This window comes from Rhineura floridana, chromosome 1 (assembly GCF_030035675.1).
Source record: "Rhineura floridana isolate rRhiFlo1 chromosome 1, rRhiFlo1.hap2, whole genome shotgun sequence".
In the NCBI taxonomy this organism is placed as follows: Eukaryota; Metazoa; Chordata; class Lepidosauria; order Squamata; family Rhineuridae; genus Rhineura; species Rhineura floridana.
This window is the reverse complement of record NC_084480.1, coordinates 42,018,300-42,039,705: the sequence shown is the minus strand read 5'-3', so window position 1 is coordinate 42,039,705 and position 21,406 is coordinate 42,018,300. Positions and strand designations below refer to the sequence as shown.

At 41.3% G+C, this 21,406-nt stretch overlaps 1 protein-coding gene across 2 annotated transcripts in view; it reads right to left on the bottom strand.

Moving 5' to 3' along the window:
* Positions 1 to 366: 366 nt before the first annotated feature.
* Positions 367 to 21,406, bottom strand: part of CWC27 (CWC27 spliceosome associated cyclophilin) — a 192,967-nt gene continuing 171,927 nt past the window's right edge. For both annotated transcript variants that reach the window (XM_061619114.1, XM_061619123.1), the window contains exon 14: positions 367 to 769. In XM_061619114.1, the coding sequence (XP_061475098.1) occupies positions 607 to 769 (163 nt within the window). In that variant the 3' untranslated portion in view covers positions 367 to 606. The remainder of the gene's footprint in view (positions 770 to 21,406) is intronic.

Below are 21,406 nucleotides of genomic sequence, written 5' to 3'. Positions count from 1 at the left end.
ACTGATACTCAATCTTCTGTGGCTATAGAGCATGGCCAATCCTCATTGGGCTTTTTTTGGGGGGGGGAGAGGGGGGAGTAATGTTAATTTTTATTTTATTTTATTTTGTACTTCTGCAAACTTCAAAGTTTCCCTGAGCATGCCTTACTTCCCTCTCATTTCTCAGTTGTCCAGTTTTGGCTCCATTTCTGTTTGCACTCACCTCCTGAGTTTGTTATTAGAGTGAGCTATAACAACATTATCCCCATCTAGTACTGGCAAAACCTTTTGTTCCATATTCTGAAAAGAGACTTTTCAGTATGCTAGAGATCATAAATGTAGAACTCTTTACTCCAACAGTACAAATATATAAAAAGAAACTGAGAATGAAAAATGAATTATTTATTAACAATCATGGTTAAGAATGGTTTCAGGGGGTTTGCTGAGAACACATGCTTGTTTTACATCAGAATTCACAAAACAAAGCAGATAGCACTGTTTCCAAATTAGACACTAGATTCCTTTTCACACCTTGTAAGTGATATATTTTGGGACACCAGCTATTACAGAGCCAGAACATTTGTGCAGTCATTTTCCAAGTTGGCTCTGGCTAGTTTTACATTCATTTCATCTCCGTGCCTTTTTTTCTCTCAGAATCTTTTTGCTTTCTTCTCTTCTTCTCTTATTAACTGGGTTCCGAGGATCATAAATTTCAAAAGTATCTTCATCTTGCACACTTGCATCTTTTACCTTTCTGGTTTTATCTTCAAAATGGAGAATATGTGACATCCTGTTAGGAAAAATAGACACACTCAAAATAGTTGGCTAGGTGGATCTTACATTTTCTTTGTTCTCAGAATAGGCCTTTAAAAAAAAAAGGAATGATTCCAAAATAAGCAGCAATAAACAATTTGCACAGTCATGAAGCTCACTGGGTGAGCTTGGGCCAGTCAGTCTCTCAGCCTGACAGGATTGTTATAAGGATAAAACGGAGAGGGAGGAGAACCATGTACGCCGCCTTGAGCTCCTTGGAGAAAAGGTGGGATATAAACATAATAAATAAATACATTCTTTACCTTAACTATAGTGAAATTGTTAAATTCACATGTACAAATAAATGGGCTTGGAAAATAAAACACTGCTAGCAATAGAAAAGGTCATTGGCTAGTGTCAATCAAGTTTTAGCAGCAATGTTGCTTTACTAGAAATATTTAATGAAATTAATTCTTGTGCTCTTGAGGAAGATTTCCACCAAAATAACCTGAGCATTTTTTCATTTTGAGACTGGCGCCTTGTTTTTTGCCCAATAAGCAGCCATACTACTTCACAAATAAAGCCCATGTTTTATTGTCATATATGAACATACAAGATTACAAAAGGCATTCACATTAAAGACATGACTAACTTAAGTCCCATTCATTGCAAAAGGCCTACTTTAAGCATGACTAAGTCCAGATCCAACCCAAGGTTTAAATTAATGTATACACCATTTAAAAAGCACAATAAAATGAACTAGAACTGTTATGGTAGGCCATCATATCTATTATTTTCCTCAGTCATAATAGATTCTCAGTCTTTGACCTTTGACTTGACATCTGAACATCCTTCTGGGTGTATTCTTGCTTACAGTCAGACCCCTGTGTTCTGATTCTTCCTGCACTTGTGTCTGCCCATGACCTATTTACAGCATACGGCAGTCAGGTTGTTGAGGGTTAAGGCCCAGGCCACCAAAGCCTGCTTGGATAGGTAAAAAATATGCCCAGTGACTAAATCACCTCTGGCACACTTCCTGCTCCTTGAATTGGACCAAGGAGTTCCTCTGCACTACTACTGTTTCAGATCTTATGGCCACGTTTGCCACTGCATATGCAAAAGAGAAGACAGCCACAATGGAGTCTTGATTCCCTTGTGTATGTAACCTGTGCAAGTAGATTTAACTCTGTTGGACTCTTGCCATAACATTATTAGGAGTGAAAATAAAATGCTTTGATCTGCCTTCCCTTGAATTTTCTCCCAAAAATCTCAGAAATAGTGACACACTTTTATCAACTGGGAATGTTTATTAACTTTCCTATTAATCACATAGTGATACCCCGATATCCCTGAAGACTTGGCTAATTATATCTCCCACTCCATTCTTTACTGTTAATAATGCTTCCTGCAGTAACTCTCCATTGTTAATTAATGGGACACTTTGCATAAATTCTGGTGACTGATTGCTTCACGTGGGATCTGTTTGGCTGTGGAAGCCATGATTCAGCAAATAGCGCACTGACTATGGGTTCACTTGTAATTGCCTAGCTAATGGATAGAAGGATTTTGCTTTTTTCCCATGGATCCTCTAGATTGTATTATTAACCTAAACCAGTGATTCCCAAACATTTTTTCTTACAGACCACTTGAAAATTGCTGATGGTCTTGGTGGACCACTTAATGACTTTTCTGCCTGTTGTAGCAATTGTAATGTGTTGTGCTAGATGCTATATGAGGGTTTTTTTTTGCTTCTTTTATATCCAATATTGCATTTTATTTTATTACAATTTGCATTCCATAGAATAAACAACAATATAGGAAGTAAAAGAAGCAAAAATACAGTTTAAAATCGATGTGAATATTTAATGTGGGCATGCTGCGGAACACCTGAATGAAGCTTCTAGAACACTGGTAGTCCACGGACCACAGTTTGGGAACCCCTGCCCTAAACTAAACAGCTCAAGATCTAAGCTAAGTCAGTAAACTAGGGTAGAATTCTACTTTATGGGGTTTTTTAATGTATGTAAACATGTCTGAATTTATATTGTTTTCCTAAATACATTTATTTTTGTTTTATGATTCTTTATTTCAATGTGGATTTTCAGAAGCACTTACTTAACCTTACAAAAAACTTCAAGTTACCTGAAAAGATATTACTTTTGATATAATATAAAGATGAATAATACAGTTAGAAATCCAATAAAGTATCAGAGGCAAGGTGTATGCTGCATGCAGACTGGTTACAATTACCCAGGAATCTGTTTGCCTGGGTATTACAAAAGATGTGTGGTGCGGAATGGCAATCATTCACATTCAGGATACATTTGTTTTAAAGGGACCCTAAGGCACTGAGAGTGACAAGACACCAAGTCTCCCAAAAATCTCAGAAATAGGAACATCCTTTTATCAATTGGGAACGCTTATTACTTTCCTATTAATCACACTGTACTTTTCCAAGAGTTATGTATTCAGTATGGGTGGTACAGTAAAAACTCCGCTAACTCTGAAAATTCCTCTTGTTGGCAGAAAGGAGCTTTTATGATCAATCTGAATGAATAAGCCCAGGTTGTTCCAAAAACATATTTTATTCTATGAATATGATTAAGCACTAACACTGTCTCTGACAATTCTTTCTTTCTTGCATTATTTACTTATCCTTTACCATGTTGTATTAACTCCAATTAATCAAATTCCCAATGATATGGAGACTATCAACATGGGCGGGAGTTTTAACTATCTTGTTTGGCTTTAAGTGGCAGGAAAGCCTGGAATGGATCAACATATCAACTCTGGCCTTATTAGAAGGTGAAACGCATATACTGGGCAGAACGTTCCATTCTTTTACCCCACTGAAAAGGATACTCCTCCCCTTCCCCTTGCACACTAATGACAGGTTTAAGAATGGCATGTCAGGGTTTTTTCCTGATTGAGAAATCAAACACTTTCCCACAACACAGCAAGTTGAACTGGATGTGGCTTTCCTTAATGCCTCCAGGATTAATAGTTTTCACCAGAGTAATATAATTTATATTTTAAAAACTCACTTTATTTCTGCCCTTTGGAAGAGATATTTTTTTCCTTCTTTGCAGTTCTTTTCAGCAGCTATTTCTGAATTGGTAAACATAAAACCAGAGTTGTTTGGTGCTTTAGTTGTTTCCTGCTGTGTATTTGTGTGTTTTTAAAATTATGAATGGATTACATTGCTACGTTTCAATATTGTAAGCTGTCTTGAAGATAGTGGAAAAACAGGGCACAAATGTTTGAATGAATGAATGAAATCCTGCCGTTCCCTAGGGATAGGATTATATTAGCTACCTGACTGATGTTACTAGGCCAGCCTTACCCCTGTGTGAGTGCCCTCCAGATGTTTTGGCCTACAGTGCCTATCAACCCCAGCCAGGACATTAACCCTTCCAGGGTTAGGCTCTTCTAATGTACCAGAAGTTGAATGATGGCATGCCAGGTTCTGGGGAGCTGATGGGAGTTGTAGCCCCAAACATCTGGAGGGCATCGGCTTCAGGAAGTCTGCACTAGACTATTCTGTCAACTCAAAAAAGACTAGGGTGCAAACAGAGAGCATTTGTGATGCTGTATTACATGTTATTTTCCTCAACATCCCTAACCAAGAACAATGAAATCGTACATGAAATATTAAGACACGCTGTATACAAATTTTGATTTTTGTTCTGATTTCTGCAGCTTCCACGTTTGTAATTTTTGTTTTTGGTAGTATGATTTACTAATGACTACTAATGACTGTTTTTATTATGATTTTATTATTCTAGTGTAAGCCATTCTGAACACCTTTTGTAAGACAGAAAAAGAGCCTATATATTTAAATATAATTTTAAAGACATAATAGGGCTTGGAGTCTGATCCTCTGCAAGGTTACTTAGAGGAAAGTCCTACTGTGAAGAATGAGGCTTTCTACCAAGTAACCGTGCGTTAGTAAAATAGGGAAGAACACGCAAGATAATGGAACAATTAACAAGTATGGCAGCTCTGTGATCACGTAAATTTCTTGTTTTATCTGAAAGCAAAAGTACAGTACAAATGATTACAAAAATACTTCCATCTGTTTTTCTTTCATCCTTCTTAAATCTCCTTTCCTAGAGAACAGTAAGAGATCTGAACAACAGGCCTCTTGTGATTCCCAGCACCATAAATTCCTGAGCCATGTGCTTCCATAAATCACTAATTGTAGTGAACTGAAAGCATGCTGAAATTTTACAATCTCCTATGAGATTACATATCCAGATTTGTTATAGAGTTGTTTCCAGTATATAAAGCCTGAATATTTTAGTATATTGATTATTGGTGGATGAACAGTTTTAGTACCATGTATTGAATTATTGCTTTGGTCTATTTTATGGTATCTTTGCATTTTTACCTTGTTGTAAGTCACTTTGAGCCTTTTTTATATGTAAAAAGTGATGGATAATTAAATAAATAAAAAGTGATGGATAAATAAATAATACACCAGTTTCCTAAATATTTTATTTTATCAATTACATCCAACATTCAGTAACCATTTTGTGCACTGTGTTTGATCTATTGTGACTTAGAAAGGCATACAAAATATATAAAAAAGTGTACTGGTGCAATGCCACAATAAACCTGAACCTCTTTTAAGTTCCCCAGGTAAGCAAAACTGCTCAGACAAGGAAGAAAATGATTTCACTGAGGAAAGAATCAGCTCCCTCTGTCACTTTGGTTACAATACGGGGGAAAGCAGAAATTCCATCTTCTGCATCCTAACCCAACGAGGGGTCAACAAATCTAGGATCTGGGAGATGAAAATGTACATGCCTTCCTTAGCAAATTCCTGGGCTTCATGTTTTGGGAACCTTGCCTTAAATTAAACTGATCTAATAAGCAAAAGATTAGTTCAGAATGAAAGCAGGCTTCTAATACTGATTTAATTCTCCGTAACCATGGGGCGGGGGAGGGAGGAGATGTCATTATCAGATTGCTTTATAGTTGTGCTTTATTAATGGATTATTTAAAACAGAGATGGGAAATCTCTGCCCTGCAGACCCTTCCCTCCACCACACAGGTCAGCTTTGACAGATGGGTGGGACTGATGATTGACTGATGGGTGGCCCCATAAGGTGGAGGGAGATCAAGACCTGGTCTGCCAGGCCACAAAATGTTTCCCAATCCTGATTTAAAACAAAAACAGCAACAGTTGCCTTGATCCAGAGAACTGGAAAATGGGCTCTATATGCCCAAGGGAGCTTTGCGCTTGGGTCACCTGAAGAGCAACTCTGTTCCGAAACTGAGAGGAATTTCAAAAATAGTTTATGATAGTGTGCATGGATCTGCCAAAATAAAAACAAAAGCAAACTTATGGGACCACTTGGATACACCTAAGGTAGCTCTTTGGATTCTGGACAGTACATATTCCATTAAAACTGTTTGAGATTAAGCAAATGCTTAGAAGCATGGGCAAACTTTTTAAAAAGTGGGGGGAGAGTTCTCCAGCTTGCCTGTCCTTTTTCAGGGTTTTTAATGCAACTTTACACTATTCATAAAATTCGTTTGTTGTTAGTGTGCTGATAGTTCCACATTTTCCTCTACAGAATTTTTAAAAAACCCTGCCGTGCAACTTGTACTTGACAGTTCATGCTTCAATTTTACAACATACAAAATTCTGAACTATAAAGTATGCTAGGTATTTTGTTTTGTGCTTCAGTAGAGGAAGGGTCTGCTTCTGTAGAGCAGGGGTGGGGAATATTTGGCCTGCCAGACTCCAATCATCCCTGATTATTTGTTATGCTGCTTATTAGCTGATTTGAATTGGAGTCCAACAATATCTGGAGGACCACCAGGGCCAGCCCTATCAGTAGGCACAGTGAGGCAGCAGCCTCATGGAACAGATGCTCCAGGGCAGGGAGCGGACGCAGCTGTGTGTGCCAAATGGCTTGAGCTGTCCCCCTGTGCTAGCCTGTTGCTTTCAGAATAGTACAGTAGAGGATGCTGTTCCAATGTCAGTGTCGAAGTAGGATCCAATTGCCAGTTTGATCAGCTTTTGTACATGGAATGGAGGAAGGCAGCATCTTGTTCTTTGCCTTTGGTAGCAAAATGTTTTGGTCCAGCCCCGTTTCCCTTCCCTACTCTAGAAGTTCTTATGAAACAGCGATCCACAGTTGACTCTTGAGCTTTCATGGATGTCTCGCTCAAACAATTTAAAAAACTGTTAAGAGCCCAGATGCTAGCATTTTTTATTCAAATAATTTATATCCTGACTTTAAACATATTTTTCTAAGCAGCTTAAAAGTAAAAAGAAAAGAAAAGAAAAGAAAAGAAAAAGACAATTAAAAACCAAACCTCAGGTTGGTAGACCTTCCTAGGACCCACCACTGAAAAGGTCCTGTTCCTGGGACCTGCCAATTGGATCTAATGACAGGCCAGAGAGCAGGGCCTTTGATATCAATTTTAAGGCTTGAGTAGGTCTATATGGCTGCATGTGTTCTTAAGATAGTGTTGACAATTCTTGGCTAGATTGACTATTGAAATAAGCTCAGAATCACAGAGGCAGAATGGGCAGCCGGATGGGAGGGAGAGGGCATAATAAGGAAAGCAACACAACAATTCATTCCAGTGATTTGGCACAATCAGTACAAGTGATAGAGCCCCAAGTTATCTACATTGTCTGTATGTAGAGATGGATCATTCTTAAGTTACCGTCCCAAATAGAGATACTGAGAGCAGACAGGATGAATTAATACCTCCCTGAGCATTTGTCAATGAATTTCATAACTTATTCTGTTGTATGCTTTGAGAATGACTGTTGTATACCACCCCTCCTTTATGTTTTTAAATATACAGGAGAGACAGGTTGCTTAAGGCTTCACAGAAATCAGTTATGGATATAGCTGCCGAGGCTTTAGATCTGGTCACCCTCAGGATATTCATGACCTCAGCTTGCACTCGCTTACTTATTCCTGGGCTCTGCCTCAACATTAAGCACACATGGATGACAGCACAGAATCCAGTGCAGTCTTGCATATCTGAGGCCCTTAAAAAGGAAATTAATTAGCTGCCCTCCATCGTCTAATTTTGAAATATTTCAGAAAAGACATCAACAAAGCCCTTCAATTTCAGTAGAACCCTGTTTCCTGACCCCAGGCCAGGCCAGTCTAAGCATGTGAGAGCCCTCCCCTTGCCGGATACTATTGTGATCATAGCACCAGGAGGAGGCAGAACCTTAGCCAACTGACTGCTCTATGGAAACTACAAAGAGGGTCTACAACTGAAGAACAAAAGTTTTGCCCCATTCTATTTTGTTTGCCCTCAAAGTGTATTAAAGCTGAAGGCACAACTGCAAGTGTTGCCTAAACAAACTGACACATGCACAAAGCAAAGGCTGGTTAGAAATATGCCCCTTGTACAATGCCAGGATAAACATCACAGGACAAAGAGATAGTGAAGAAAACTTACAAATCACTTCCATATTTGAAATCAAATTAGTTAAGAATGATTAATCATATTGCAAAGCACACCAAAGACATGACTATTGTAAATAATCACCACTGTATTTTATATGGTATGTGGGGTTCACCCAGTCAGTATAGCTGAAAGAGGAAACAGCTGGCTTTTTAAACTTTCTGACAGCTGTTGCAGTGACTTCCAAAATACATTAGAAGGATTTCCAAGAGTTGACTTTCAAAGCTTTATTTGTAAGGTAGAGCTTAACTATGTCACAGGGGCTTTCATTTTTTTCCCACTACTAACGTTTCATCTGTACAACGTGGATTGTAAGTAATGTGTTACTTTCTTTACAAATTCTGAGCATTACACCCCAATTCTATACATCTATTATTGGGACTGAGTCCCAGTCATTTCAGAGAAATCTATTTTCCAATAAGCAAAAGGTGACAATCTATAACCCTAAGTCTAGGAAAGGAACTTATTTCTAACGGAGGCAGTTCTCTCCTTGTTTCTCAGACAAATTTTTGGCGTTCCCAGGTGCGTTCCTGCGGCGGTCCTTAGGTTAGAATCTGGCCTAGTCTCACTTGAGTCTCAAGCGTGGTTGGCCGCCCTAAATTTCTGGTTTAAAATGTCTTATGAAAAATCTACTGGCTATCTCCCTTTACTCTGGGAAGACTCTTTTACCTCGAAATGGGCCCGTACGTTTACAAATTACCTTGCAAGTATTGGCCTCTCAATTGAACATCTGATGTCCCTCGCTCCAGAGACAGTTAAACATTCTATCCGGACTCGTATCAACGATATGGACTTCCAACGCTCCATAACTGCAGCCACCTCGACCTGCTCTCCTATACACTTTGGTCTGAGCTTTGTGCCTATGCTCAGTGCCCCTTATCTGGAAACTCTTACGATCCCCAAATATCGTCTAGCCTTTACAAAGGCTAGATTTAACTGTCTTATCTCTGCCTTACTTGAAGGGAGATTTAAACGTATCCCGTATGCAAACCGATTATGCCTTTGTGGTGTCAGCGCCATAGAAACTCTCTCTCATGTCATCTTTGAGTGCGCCCTATATGACGATATTCGCTCCAAATTCATAACCCCCATCATAAATAAATACCCCTACAAACCGCTTAACTGTTTACTTTTACATCTTTTGTCAGCAGCTAATAAGGATACTATCTTGTCAGTTGCTAAATTTATTTTTGCGGCTCAATCAATTCGGAAGGCATCTATCCTTTCAGAAGCTTCCGCCACCCAACTGTAACTGTTTTCCTTGTTGTTTTATTGTTTTACTGTTTTAACATGACTGCAACTTTGTAACCTTTTATTATAAATGTATGTAGTTTTATTTATAAATGTCTTTTGGTCTATGACCGTATCAATAAAGATTGATTGATTGATTGATTGACTTATTTCTAACTGTGCATAAACTGAAGTGTGTCTGTTTCCTATGCACCCTCACCCATGACAATTTTAAAAATCTGGATGAATTTAAAACTGTTTTGGATATTTGGTGCATGTACATCAGAGCTTCGAAGATTACTTTTAAAAAGTACAGTTATAATTACATGGCCCAAAAAAGTAGTAATTACTGTTACAATTACAATTGCTCTGAAAGTAACTGATTACTTTACTTTTTCTCAAAAGCAATCTCTACATTTCAGTTACTTAAAAAAACCCGCCTACAAGGTGCTGGCCTTGGCTGCTGAACATCTAAATAGCCTAAAACAACATTAAAAGTAAACACACATACAGAGGTAGTAGAATAATTCATTTTATCCGTAAGATAGCAATGGTGGTCTCTCTGCTGGTAAAGGAGATGGAGAGGGAGCAGAGCCTGGAAAAGTTACTTTTTTGAACTACAACTCCCATCAGCCCAATCCAGTGGCCATGCTGGCTAGGGCTGATGGGAGTTGTAGTTCAAAAAAAGTAACTTTTCTAAGCTTTGAGAGGGAGGCAGAGGCCACTACTCAGATCTTTGCACGTCAAACCAAGTGCAACCCCCCCTCTCTGCCAGCAAGCATAATCTCTCTCACTTAACCACCTCTCGGACCCTGCCCTGCCACCAACTAAGGGACACTCACCCAAGCAAACATTTTTGTTAGTTAAAATAAAGTTAAAAAACTGCAAATACAGCACAATAGCCAGAGAGGGTGGTGGAGGCCACTTTGTGTACCAAGTGCAAAGACAGTATTTTCATTCTCTCTCTCTCTCTCTCTCTCTCTCTCTCTCTCACACACACACACACACACACACACACACACACACACACACACACACACACACACACAGAGCATCTTTCACCTCCAGTTCTTTATCTCCATTTTGCTGCTGCCTCCTTCTCCTTCTTTATCCATGTTCTTGCCCTCTGCCTCCTTTTTCCCTTCACTCCATTCTTCACCATCACCATCCATTTTTTAAAACAATTGTTTTCTCCACTCCACCCTGCCTCACTCTCCACCTCCTCCCTCGTTGCCTCCTATCCACCCACAGAGCATGAGGGAAGAGCGACGCTGCACAGAAGCCCAGTTTGAGGCACATGATTTTCATCCATAAATCAGAGCAGCAGAAGACTTCCTCTGCTTCCCCCCCCCCAAAGTAAAGCCCCAAAGTAATGCTGGAAACATTACAATTACTCCACAAAAGTAATAAAATTACTCCTAGTTCTATCACAATCAAAATGTTAAGGAATTACCCATTCGTTCCTCAAAAAAGTAATGAATTACAAGTAATATGTTACTTGTAACGAAATACTTCCAAGATCTGATGTACATTATTGCAGAGTGTCAGATGCCATGGGGATCTAATAAGGAGCTTTGTGGATCAAGCATCAATGTTCCTTCATCCAGCATCGGCAGGGCTGCCTAGTCAGAGGAGGGAACTTTAGGTCAGCCTTCCCCAGCCTGAAGCTCTTCGCATGCATTGGACTACAAATGCAGTCTACATTTGCATTTGCTCTTCGCATGCATTGGACTACAAATCCTAACAGTCCCAGCTAGCATGGCCAATGGACAGGAATGATGGGAGTTCTAAGTCCAAAATATCTGCAGGACACCAGGCTGAGGAAGGTTGCTCTTAGTTCTTGCCATTGCTTAGACTTGATCACTTGACATAGTCATTGCGTTTAACACTGTGGGACATGTAAATACATAAAGGGAGCAATGCAAGTGAGTTCTTTGTTTTATACAGTAGGGCCCCACTTCTAGGCGTCCCGCTTTTCAGCGTTCCACTAATACAATGCCAGTGGGGCGATCAGCTGGAGGGGGGGCTGGAGCTCCCAGCACTCTAGCTGATCTCACAGGAAGAGGGGAAGATCTACAGCTGATTTTCTCCTCCTCAAGGGCAATCAGACTCCCGCACTCCAGCTGATTGTGCCCAAGGAGGGGAAGATCAGCTGTAGTACAGCTGATCTTCTCCTCCTCTGGCGCGACCAGCGGGTTAGGTTCCAGCCCCCCGTGCTACAGCTGATCCACTTTTCGGTGGTTTTCGCTTTTTGGCGGGGGTCTGGAACCTAACTTGCTGTATGAGTGGGGCCCTACTGTAATGCCCTTAATCTGGGGCATATTGCCCGAAAAGGGGCAAGAAAAGGAGGAAAGTGTGCCTTTAAACCATAAAACATTCCAGCAAATACTGTGAATCATATTTTTGAAAACTCAGCACCACAAACAACAGAGAGAAAATGTTGCAACCACTTCTCCATTTGTCCTAGAACTGTAGCACACACAGAGGGCAGGCAGACAAAACAGATGAGTGAATCTACAGATCAAAGCAATGAAGGTCTCCTTCCCCAGGAAAAGAAGTGTTAGCTGTTCTGGAAGAATGAACTCACTGGCACTCTTTTCATTTCCAGCAGAGTAGCGGGTGGCACAGGAAGAGGAGAAAGAGAGACAGATGAGAAACAGAAGAATCCAAGAAGAAAAATAAATTGAGGAAGAAATGCAAAGAATGGAAAATGAGAGCGAGAAATGACCAAACAGCAAATAAAAGATGTACAGAAAATAAAAACAAGAAAATGTCTGATCTTATACTAAGTTAGGCATGTCTAAACCTGCTAAAATTGGCTTCGTTTGCCCTGCTCTGCATAGTATCAGGTTGCAAAAGGCACCCCAAAAACCAAGAGAATGTAGTAAGTCAGCAACATCTGGAGTCCAAGAGAACCATTATGAATTACCAATAAAAGGTTAGTCTTAATTACATCCTTCACTTTTATCCATTTACCCTGTTCTGTGCACATTAGAAAAACAACTATGATCTTTCTGTTGAATGAATTAGTAGGTTTGGATTAAACTCCAGTAAAAACTATATTGAGTGAGATTGCTACTACCTCGGCTGCTTCAAAATGCAGCTGCTTCATAGGGAAGAGGAATCCAAGGTATTGGCACTCCTACTGGATTTGACTGAAATCTTGAAATCCAGATCCTCGTTTGCCACTGACTTACTTACTTAGTGGAGCAGCTCATAGGATTGGGTCTGGAAAGTACTAGGGTACAATTCAGCAATGTTGTTGTAGTGTAGCACCTCTACTGCCACTGCACTTCCTCCTTTCCATTTCAGTTGGCTTCCTAAAGGGCGCCTCACTGAAATTAAAGACGGCTTTGCAATGGCAGTGTTTGGTGGCTTCCAACTGTAATCTCCAAGTGCAAGCCTTGCAAATCTTAAAGTGTACTTTAAAAGCCTAGTGGGAATATTTAATCAATCACAAGAGAGGGAGACTTTGGAACAAAACTGCGATAAAAAAGGCTAATTAGTAGAAGCAATGGAAGAAAGATGGATGTACTGTCTCCAAATTCCAAACAATAAAACTAATTACTGGAGAGAATTTATAAACAAATCTTTCAAGCTCTAAATGAGGTCCGCCATAAGGTAAGAGATGTCATTAACTCTGAAGCAATGGAAGTAGATAAATACACTACTGATTTACAAATGTATTAAAATACTGCACTGTAGACTAGAAAGGAGGTTCCAGATGGGAAAACGATGGACCACCTGAGGGGAAAGAAGTGCTACATCCTTGATGAACCGTTTATAACGAAGATGGGATGAAAGAGTATTTTCCCCTAAGGCTCGAGAAGATACTACTCAGTGCAGCCACATGCCTCTTGATAGTATGTGTGCTCAGGCCCTTGTCTAGTCCGACCTGCAAAAAACCAAGTAAGTCAGACACCTCCTGAGACAAGGGGTCGACTTGTTCCCTGGAACACCATGTCAGAAATGCTCTCCATGTGGAACAATACACTGTTCGTGGATGCCCACCTGAGAGTAGTGTTTCCAGAACTTTACCAGAGAACCCCAACTGGGTTAGCCATAGCCTTTCACCAGCCAGGCTGTCAACTGGAAGAGCTCCAACTTCGGATGCACGACTGGGCCCTGAATCAAGAGATCTGGGCATACTGGCAGACTCCATGGTTCTTCCTCCGACAAATGGAGATTGAGGAACCACGGCCTCTGAGACCAATATGGAGCTACCAGAACCACCCTCGCCCTGTTCTGAGTGACCCTCTGCAAGGTTTGTTGAATCAGCCTGAAGGGAGGAAAGGCATCAAGGAGGCTTGGAGGCCAAGCTGCCTCCAGGGCATCCATACCCCAGGCAGCCGGACAGAGAAGTCGGGACAAGAACACCAGTAACTGCGCATTGACCACTGAGGTGAACGGGTCCAATCTTGGCTTGCCAAAACGGTCCACAATCATCCTGAACACCCGTGGATTCAACCACCATTCCACCTCCTATATGGCTGTCTGACTCAACCAGTCTGCTGTTACATTCTCCAGACCCGCTAAGTGTTCGGCCTTCAGTGAATGCAAGTTGAACTATGTCCAGTGAAGGAGTCTGCCCTTTTTCTTTTTAATTACTCCCAAAGAGAAGGGGAAATAATGCGTGCTCTCCACTCAAGAACAATGAGGGAGTCTGCTCTTTGTTTTATTTATTTACTCCCTGGGCACAGAGCCAAGGAAACAGGGAAAAACTGGGTAAACAGATGAATCCCCTGGTTTCCAGAGGGTGCAGAAAAACCTGCCCCCACACTGGCCAGTCTAAGGAGAAAAAACAGCTGCAGCTGCTAGAGGGTGTTCAGGCTGCTAAACATAAAATGGCACTCCCACTTTTTTCAGTGGGGACTAATAGTGATCCGCTCAGCACTACAGACCAAATGAAGGGAAAAAAACCACACATTCTAAACACCTAGAAGTGGCTGGAACCACCAGAGCGAGCGCCCTCTGTAAAACAAAGCCCGATCTTTTTAGCCCTCTTGCCAGTGTTGAAATAAGTTCGCGCGCCAGCAAACTTAAACTTGACAGGCCGGCCACTCGCCTAGCACAGGGCGGATCCTGGTGGGAAGTGCGTCAGTCAGATGACTCTGCCTCAGGGAAAAAATACTTGGCAGTTCCGCAGCCACAAAAACTGCCCAGACAAACAGTAAAATTGAGCAAAAAAAACCCAGGGCGAACCCCGGCAACCGCTCTCTTCTCCCTTCACAACTCTCTATTAGGTAATATAACCAACATAAAAAAAGAGAGAGAGACATGAATAGAGAGAAACACATGTGCCAAGGAAAAAGGAAAACAAACACATGAAAAGGAGAATGGCAAAGAGGGATCTAAGGGTAATTTAGAAGAATAAAGGACCCTACTGTCCACAACCACAGGCACGGTCGAAACTGGGGGGCGGTATGACTCCTCTTCCTGGAAGAGGAGGCAAAGGATTCTGGACCCTGCCTGTCAGTCTAGTGGGAGGAGTCATCCCTACAAGAGAAAGTCCTCCACTGCCAAAAGGTAAACAAAGGTTATGTGAGTTTTAAATGGAATCCCAACCAGTAATTAGCATGTAAGCTAAGTGTGGGGAAATTCAAGCTTGCCTGAAAGTTTCCAGTTTGTGGAAGAAGCATCTGACTCAAGCTAGCACCAGAAAGACAGATGACCCTCCCTGACACAGCACTACCTCTGCAGGGGAAGTGAGTCAGCAGCGGTTGTCAACATTGGTCACATCCACATCATACATTTAAAGCACTATTATGCCACTTTACTAGTCATGGAGAATCCTGGGAACTGTAGTTTATTAAGGGTGCTGAGTACTGTAGGTCTGTGAGGTCAGCATTCTTTACAGACTACAGTTCCCAGGATTCTCCATGTCTGTTAAAGTGGTGTAACAGGTCCTTAACTAAACATATGGTGTGGATGTGACCAATGTAGAATGACAATGACTGGGTACTTTAAATGAAGCCCAGCACCATCAACCACATCTTTTGCACCCCTCATATGGCCCAGTTAATTAATGACCCCCTTGCATTCCCCCCCCCGATCATCAGCATATACCTACATAAACGTATAGAAAATATATCCCAAAAGCAGTTGGCTATATACAGAATTCTGCAGTAAGAGATGCAATCCATACTGTCATCAGATTAAAGCATGAAAGTTCTTTCAGTCTCACACTGGCAAGCCAAATCAGTTATAATTCACATTGATGCAGTTAGGTGCCAAGTGCCATCACCGAAAAAGACAAAGGCCTTTGGCGAATGTCAGCTTGAAAAACCAACACAAAAGGGGCATGAAAGCATGACTTCCAAAAGTAATGAAGTTTTCTCACAAATCTGGCATATCTTCCCCAGATTGTTTGGAATGTCAATTCTAAGCTTCCTAAAAAACAGGCCTATTATAATTAAGCATACAGATTCCATTAACAAAGAGAGTAGGTTTGAAAGCAGAAACATACATCTCACTCACGAAGGTGTGGCCACTGGAATTCACAGAAAGCTTTTTTCAGCCACTACTAGGAGGAACAGAACCACCAATTAAATTGATCAAAGACTTTCTTGGCAGGGAGGAACATTCTGAGAGGTGCATAAAGCTTTGAAGATTACATTTCTATAAGAAGGACTTGGTTAGAAGATGCATTCTGGAGAGCAGGACTTGTAATTTGCATGATACAAGGACCTCTCTGCAATTTAATGGAGTAGCTGGCCATTTAGAATAGACTGGAATGTACTTACAGTGAAGCTCCACAGGTCAGACAGGATTGCAAAACACACTTTTGAAACAGTCACTGACTACAACTCTGTGTCTGACTAGAGCAAAGGAAAGGGCCAGTCTGGAGGCAGAATATGTGCTCTTACTATTTAACAGTAGTGCCATCCTTTTCTGAAATATGCATATGTGAAGGAGCAGCAGAAGTATATTTTAATACTCTCACCATATTCAGCTGAGCAGGGTTGATGAGTGAACTTCAGAATGCAGCAACACTAATTCTTCTGCCTGTCTTTTCTGATGTAAACACCCACACATGCACTCTCTGCTGCATTATTACACCCTATGGGCTAAGGGGATAAGCAGCTGAGCCCTCGATTCATCTATAATCTCCAGGGAGTTGCTCCATTTGTTGCAGAAATCAGGTTGATGATAACTTAAAATTTTCCTTTGTAAAGCTGTTTCCATGTATTTATCTCCCCCCTCCCTGAAAAAAATCTTTAAGAAGGCCTAATATGGCCTTAAAACTTTCTGAACAACTTGTCTAGTGGGATATTAATGTGTCTATGAAAAGCCAGGCTATCAGAACTCACAGCACAGTGCTACTTAAAGAAAAGGTGACTGGGTTTTGCAATAGCATGAGAACCACAGATATATAAAATTGTTATGATTTATGCTTCCAGTGTTTCCACGGTGCAAGGCAAAGGAACGATGCCTTTGTTCTATTGTTTACAGGAACATTTCTCACATACACTGTATTTAAAACAATTCCCAAAACTGTTTCAGAAACATACTTCAAATGTTTTGATAAAGACGATTGACCAAGTGCTTTAAAAAGAGAACATACCACTAGTGCAAATGGATATGAGACATGATAATGTGAAGGCCAGATGTCATCCCAGACAGCATAATGATGTACACAATGTTACAAAGGAGGCCTTATAAGATAAAGAAACTTTCTTACCAAAGCAGATCAGTAATTCAATTAGTCAACCATCCTAGCTGTGGCTCACATTGCTAAGGTACTCTGAGCACTACAGATCTCTTACTAGGTTTACACAGTAGGTGAGCACACAGAGGATCAGAGTAGCTCGCAAAACCTAAATATTATAAAGGATACATTGAAAGCCCCTTCTCACAGACCCAGACAATTATGAAGACACCCAAAGTCCTTCAATCAAACCTTACCTAGTGTAGTCTGCTCTGGCTTTTATGTCTACGTTGGGAAAATCCTAGATGCCTCGCAGAGCTTGGAAAAGTTACTTTTTTGAACTACAGCTCCCATCAGCCCAATCTAGTGGTCATGCTGGCTGGGGCTGATGGGAGCTGTAGTTCAAAAAAGTAACTTTTCCGAGCTCTGGATGCCTGCATATGTGATGCTGAGGCCTACAGTTTTAAATTATTTTTCCAGTTCTGTTACTACCCAAAGGATTTCTTAGAGAACACCCACATTACTGTATAAGGATCAAGTCACATTTCTTGCATGTCACAGAGGGGACTCGGCACAAAGGCATATCGTACCTGACAAGAGCTCAAAAACCAGGGGTGTAATCTGACAACCACTGCTTTCATTCCAGTCTTATTTATTTCATAGAATCTGTACAAGAGAAATGCTTGGTCAATTTTCCTCTAGAGGTACTTCCCAGTGATGCAGTGGGGACTGGAAGCACTACTCCAGCGATTCATGAAGTGGAAGTCCTTTGTGGGATAATATGACTGATAGGAATGAGTGCAGGTCTGGCATGGCCACTGTAGTCTACATGTGGGGTGTGGAACTTGTGGTCCTCCAAATGTTGTTGGTCTCCCACAGCCAGCATGGCCAATGGTCAGGGATGATGGGAAATGTAGTCCAGCAACATCAGGAGGGCCATTAATTCCCCATGCCCAGCCTGTACAGTTAACTTCCTAAAATGTGAAGGTGTACGTGCCCATGTAAAAAAGGCTAATTGCCCAAGTCTGGCCTATTTTCCACAATCCCACTTTGAGCATTTCTTTGCACAACTGGGACGTTGCTTTCTGGATTCACCTTGAGAGACAAAGCCAATATTCCTTCATTATTACCTCAAAGACATTAAGATTTCTACTTAGTATACAAACTGTTACACATTTCTAGATTATCTAGAGCTTGATCTCCGCATGTGCTAAGCAGAGAAATAGCAGAACCCAAAAGTTCAGTTGTCTGGCTCAAACAAACACAGACCAAGAAAAATTTAAGGGGAACACCACTTCTTCTGACACATGAAACTTCTCAACATTTTAACAATAACAATTACAACTCTGACAGAAGCTACTGCCATTCCCTCTCCCTCCATCCCCCGGGAGAAGAATTAGCCAATCAAGGCTTGACTACGGCACAGAAATGTGATCAAGAAAGTTACTTATTGCGTACTTTTAATTAACCTGAGTGGCACGACCAAGACCTAAAACATAGTGCCAAAATGCTAAAAAGAAAAAAAAACAATGAAGGTGTTTCACTTCAATTTTTGTTCTTGGAGCTTGGTCTGGGAAATCTTAGCCTTGACCCTCCAGGTCTCTCTATTTGGGCCTGGGGACTCTGCCCAGGCCACACCCTTTGCTGGCCCTGCTGTGCACCCTTCTCTAGTGATTTTACTTGTCTGGAATGTATCCTTGAACTGTGATAATATATCTTGCTTACTTGGATGGAGGATAAAGAGTGCTGTGTGTCTGGCGCTCCCACCACTGGTATGTGACTACTGGAAAGTTGTCTATGAGGAAATGTGGTCCTTAGGCTGGAAAAGGTTCCCACCCCTGACATTCAGTCAAACACATGGTGACAGCCTGTGTCTCATCATGAGGCAGAAAACTCATAGCCAACCTCCTGCTCTTGTGTGTGTGTGTGTATGGGGAGACTGCCTTTCCATTTGTTCAAATTCTTAACTGTTTGTGCAACCAGAAGAGAAATAAAAAACATGGGGAGGATATGGCTCACTCTTGGAGAAGAACAGTTGACTTCTTCAAGCGAGCCTGTACTGCAATCATGCCCATTGAAAATAGATGGCAAAAGGCAAGATGGGAAGGATCAATATGTTCCTTATTCTAACTCTACAGCATACATTAGATCAGCAAGACAACAATTCACAATGTAGACCTGATCCGTGCTGTTTGATAACATGTCGTCCCCAGAACTAAGAATAGAAATTAAGAACAGAAGAATAGAAATGAAGTTAATAATTAAATGTACAAAACTGATTTGAAAGTAGAGATAACACATTTGCACAACTGTCACAACATGAGAAAACTGGGGGAAGGGGGAGAGAATGCCTTACTGCAAAAGAGTTGTTGTAGGTATAGGAATAATGATTGTCTAATTATGAGAAGTTCTTCCAATCCTATTTGTTTCAATAGGGGAAATTCTAAGCAAGGGGGACAATGAAGAAAAGAAAGTTTGTGGCAGAGTGCTCTGTTAGAAGCCTCGCTTCGGTATGTGGAAATAGCAGAAGGTGAAGCTCTCCCAGCATAAAAGCAAAATTACATACAAGAAGATGTAATTTATCTTGGGTAAATGTAACCTCATTCATTCATTCATTCATTCATTCATTCATTTATTTAAAACATTTCTATGCCGCTCTATCTTCCTGGAAAGCTCAGAGCGGCGGACAACTCTATAATAAAAGAACATAGACAGAGAATACTTTATAAAAACAAGACATACACCATAGATACAAACTTATAAGATAAGATTAAAATAGTAAAAACTGTATACAATACAATAAACACATAATTACTCCATAATCTCTCATGGTCAAGAGATTTCCTATTCCTCAGTCCAGGTTAAATGCAAGACGGAAAAGGAACGTCTTGACCTGGCGACGGAATGCCGGAAGCGAGGAGGCCGACCGGACCTCTATTGGCAGGGAATTCCAGAGTCTAGGGGCAATAACAGAGAACGCCCTATCTCTGGTTCCTGAAAGATGAACTTGTGAGGTTGAAGGTATCCTAAGGAGCGAATTATCGGAGGACCTGAGAGAACGGGGGGGTTCATAAGAAGACAACCGATCGGACAGATAGACAGGGCCAGGCCGTGAAGGGCTTTAAAGGACAACACCAGCACCTTGAATTGAGTCCGGAAGCAAATCGGCAACCAGTGGAGCTGTTGCAACAGGGGGGTTGTATGGGCACGAATGTCAGCCCCTGTCAGCATTCTTACTGCTGCACGTTGAACCAATTTAAGCTTCCGAACTGTCTTCAAAGGCAGCCCCACGTAGAGTGCGTTGCAGTAGTCAAGCCGGGATGTAACTAGGGCGTGAGTTACCTTCGTCAGATCAGACATCTCTAAAAACGGGCGCAGCTGGCGAACCAGTCTTAACTGGGCAAAAGCGCTCCTGGACACAGCAGAAACCTGAGCTTCCAGGTTCAAAGCCGAGTCCAGAAGCACACCCAAGCTGCGGACTTGAGTCTTCAGGGGGAGTTCTAGTGCATTGAGGAAATGCATCCATTAGTATGCATGGTTGGGAGTACCTTCTGTTCTCTAAAGCTGCAGTGTCATGGTCGGGACTGTCCCAAGACACTTTGCTGCCCAGAATAGCAGTTGAATCTTGCTTCAGCACTGCCAGTGGGACAGCATCCATCACTATGCCTGAGGGAAGCAGGCTTGCTTAGGGGGTGCAGGGCAGGCTATGCAGCACATATAGTTCTGTCCTCCAACACCTCCCTGCCCCTAGCATCTGCTGCCTAAGGTAGTTGCTTCATACTACCCAATGGTAGGGTTGGCTCTGCCGAGAGTTGTGACCAGGTGTGAGAGGACAGAGGATCAAACACACAAGGTGAGAGCTAATTAGTAAAATTGTAGCACTACTGAAGATTATCAGGCATTTATAATGTATCAGAGTAACTTTCAGTAAATTGTGTGATGTACAAAAATGGTATTCAAATCCAGTTTGGGATCTTGGATAGAACATTATATTTGGACAGGAAGACCTGCATTCAAATCCCACTTCAGATATAGATGCATTAGGTGGACTTGGGAAATCACAATTTTTCCTTGTCAGTTTTCTTCATCTTCTTTAAAAAGGTGAATAACAGTAATCATACTGCAGATGAAATGTTATTTGTTTCCATGCCTGTAGATATTTTTTACTGTCATTTTATTAATCTTTTATAGCGCCTACTCCTATTTCAACCTGTCTCAATTCTGCTGAGGCCCTTTTCTATGTACCTCTTCTATCAGAGATAAGAAGATCATCTAAAACATTGGTCTTCAACTGGTGGGTTGGAAGGAACCCACTACTGGGTTGCAGCCTGATCTAACATGGGTTGC